Below are 2,784 nucleotides of genomic sequence, written 5' to 3'. Positions count from 1 at the left end.
AATGTTCAGGAAAATAAAAACGGCACCCCTCCCCAAACCACAGTAAGTTTTCAAAGCTGATGATGGAGAGAGCCGACCCCGCATGCAGAATAACTGAGCAAGGGGGGATGGGGCAAGCTCGCAGAGGGAGCCCAAGCTCTTGCAGTCGCCGGCCCCTGAAACAGCCCAGGAAGGTTGGGAATGGAGTTTGAAGGGGGTGGGGTGGGGGAGAAGCGCCTGTGCGTGAGTTTGGGTCTTTGCACTCTGCCCCCTTTTTCACTTCTTACAACCACAGACAGAGATATACGGAGTACTTCGGAGAATTCCCTCATAAATCCTTGTTACAAGGAAAATGGCATCACGGCCTGCACAACATGTTTAGACGAGATTCATTTAGAAGCGTGCATGCATTCTTTCGACCTACACTGCGTCTTAAAGAAAACCCACAGAAGAGCTGTCATGCCCTGGACCGGAGTTGAAATTCAAAACTTGAGTCTTGAGATTTTCTCGCTCTCTTTCTCTCTCTCTCCCTCCATTGGCTCTAGAAAAACAACTGTGGAGAGGATAGACAATTCTAACTGCATCCATCTCAAGGAAATATTTACATTTGTTTCGCACAAAAGGGATGGTTGTCTTTTCCAAGGTGAGAACACAGAGCCAGAGGCATGGACAGCGACCCTAAAGGCCCTTCGCGGTGTTTAACTACACCGATCCCGTCTTTATACAACAAATGCCGTTTTGACAAGAGCGTATGACAGTGAGAAATACCGGCGCGGCATGGAGAAAAGAAGCATGCATGCAAGACACACGACGTCTGGTTCGAGCCCCCCTTCGCTACCACCTAGAAATTGCAGTTTGGTTTTAGTTCTTTCCCTCCGGGGGTCAAGTAGGGTCTGAGATCTCTCCGACGGTGTGGGAGGCCTCGGGAGCCCCCCGCCCTCCCTCCCTCCCTCCGGCCGAGCGCCCAGCCTCCCTCTTCCCTCCCGGCCCGGCACCTCGAGCCCTCCCGCCGCTCTCCCCTCATTCTCCGCAGCCGGGCCGGCCCGCTGCTCACTTGAGCAAGTCCTTGGACTCGGCCGACAGCCGGGCCATGTTGGCGGTGGAGAGAGCGGACAGGTGCGGCGGCGGCATCTGGCAGATGGGGCAGGGGCAGGGCAGCCCGGCCCAGTGCTGGAAGCCGCTGCCCAGCTGCAGCGCGGGCGGGGTGGAGGGCGCCTTGAGCAGCGAGTGGGGAGGCCGGATGGTGCCGATGGCGGGCAGCGAGGCGGCGGACAGCGGGGACGAGGCGGTGCCGGACGAGAGCGCGCCTCCCAAGATGGGGTGCACCGGGTGCACGGCGTTGGCGGCGTGCGCTGGGTGGCCGGCCGAGTGGCCCACAGTCCCGCAGTGGAAGGCCGAGTGGTGGCCCCCGTAGATCTCACCAACCAACCTCTTCATCTCCTCCAGGGAGCTGGTGAGCATGAGTATGTAGTTTCTGGCCAGCAGGAGAGTGGCGATCTTGGAGAGCTTGCGCACCGAGGGCCCGTGAGCGTAGGGCATGACCTCGCGTAGCCCGTCCATGGCGAGGTTCAGGTCGTGCATCCGCTTGCGCTCGCGTCCGTTGATCTTCAGCCGCAACTGCTGTAGGTCCTGCTCCGACAGCTGCTTCTTGATTTTGTACTTGCTGCTCTCGCCCGCGGCTTTGGCGCCGGCCCGCGAAAGGCTTTCCCCGGGCATCTTCTGCACCATGTCGCCCTGCGTGGACGAGACCGAGTTGAGACGGCTCTCCTGGTGGTGGTGATGGCGGTGGTGGTGGTCCCTCAGATACATCTCATCCATGTCCGGAGAAGAAGCTCTGCTGGAGACAGAGCTCGAATCAGAATTCATCTTATGACAGGGGATGCGGCCCTACCGTGGTGAGACTTTAGGAAGGAAATTACAGAAAATCTTGAATTAAAAAAAAAAAAAAAAAAAAGCTGCAGCCCAGTAACCCACGTCTCAGCGGCAAGAAATGAGAAGAAAAGCTGAGGCACTGCCTTTCCCCGCCTTTCTCCCTCCCCGCTCCCCTCTCTCTGGTTTGGCTGTTTCCTGGACAGCTAGTTGGTGTGTGCTTGAACTCAACTCACGCTGAAAAAGAGGGGCTTTTATAGAGCTGCGGCGGAGAAAAGAGACAAAAGGAACCCTCCTATCTATCCTGGGCTGGTTAGGATGACGTGCAATCATTCAGGGCGGTGCGCTTTGCGGCCCCGTTTAGCAAGGATTCCTATTCATATTCATTGTGGGGCCGCCCAGGGACACCTCCGCTCAGAAGCGCTAGGAGCCCCCGGGCACAAAACCCTCTGATTGACACACTCACCGCTCCAGCTCGCGCCTTCTGGATTTTTTAAAAAAAACTTTCCTTCACCCCACTCCCCTTCCTGATTTCCCTAACCAAATCACACCTAAAGGAACCGAAGGAAGGGAAGGAAAGGGGGCCAGGAGGAGATTCTCTGGGGATGGAAAGAGGAATTGAAACATTCTCTCCTCCCTTTCACAGCTACTCCCCAGTTTTTGGAAAATGTGGGCAAAAGAAGTCTCAGTGGAATGGTTTCAAGGACAGAGATGCAGATGAAGGGCAGGTTCAATGCGCGGGGGGCGGGGCGGGAGGGGCAGGAGAATGCCTGTCGATGTGCATGCACTGCCTGAAGTTTATTTCGTTAGGCTTCTTTCCCTAAACATTGACATTGTGTTCATTTTGTTTATTGGGCCCTCCGGTGTGGTTTTAATGGGATGTCCATATCTGGTGACGGGTAGGCCCCCTGACACTGTTGTGGAGATGGGTTTCTT

General features: G+C 56.1%; 1 protein-coding gene across 1 annotated transcript; it reads right to left on the bottom strand.

The window, feature by feature from the left end:
- Positions 1-1,029: 1,029 nt before the first annotated feature.
- OLIG3 (oligodendrocyte transcription factor 3) lies at positions 1,030-2,562 on the bottom strand (the record flags this gene model as incomplete). Its single annotated transcript, XM_082406084.1, has 1 exon — positions 1,030-2,562. The coding sequence occupies exon 1, from the start codon at positions 1,843-1,845 to the stop codon at positions 1,030-1,032; it is 816 nt and encodes a 271-aa protein (XP_082262210.1). The 5' UTR covers positions 1,846-2,562.
- Between the last annotated feature and the right edge of the window lie 222 nt (positions 2,563-2,784).

Source organism: Balaenoptera borealis, assembly GCF_965194805.1.
Source record: "Balaenoptera borealis genome assembly, chromosome: 9".
NCBI classification, from domain to species: Eukaryota; Metazoa; Chordata; class Mammalia; order Artiodactyla; family Balaenopteridae; genus Balaenoptera; species Balaenoptera borealis.
This window is presented reverse-complemented; position numbering and strand designations above follow the sequence as displayed.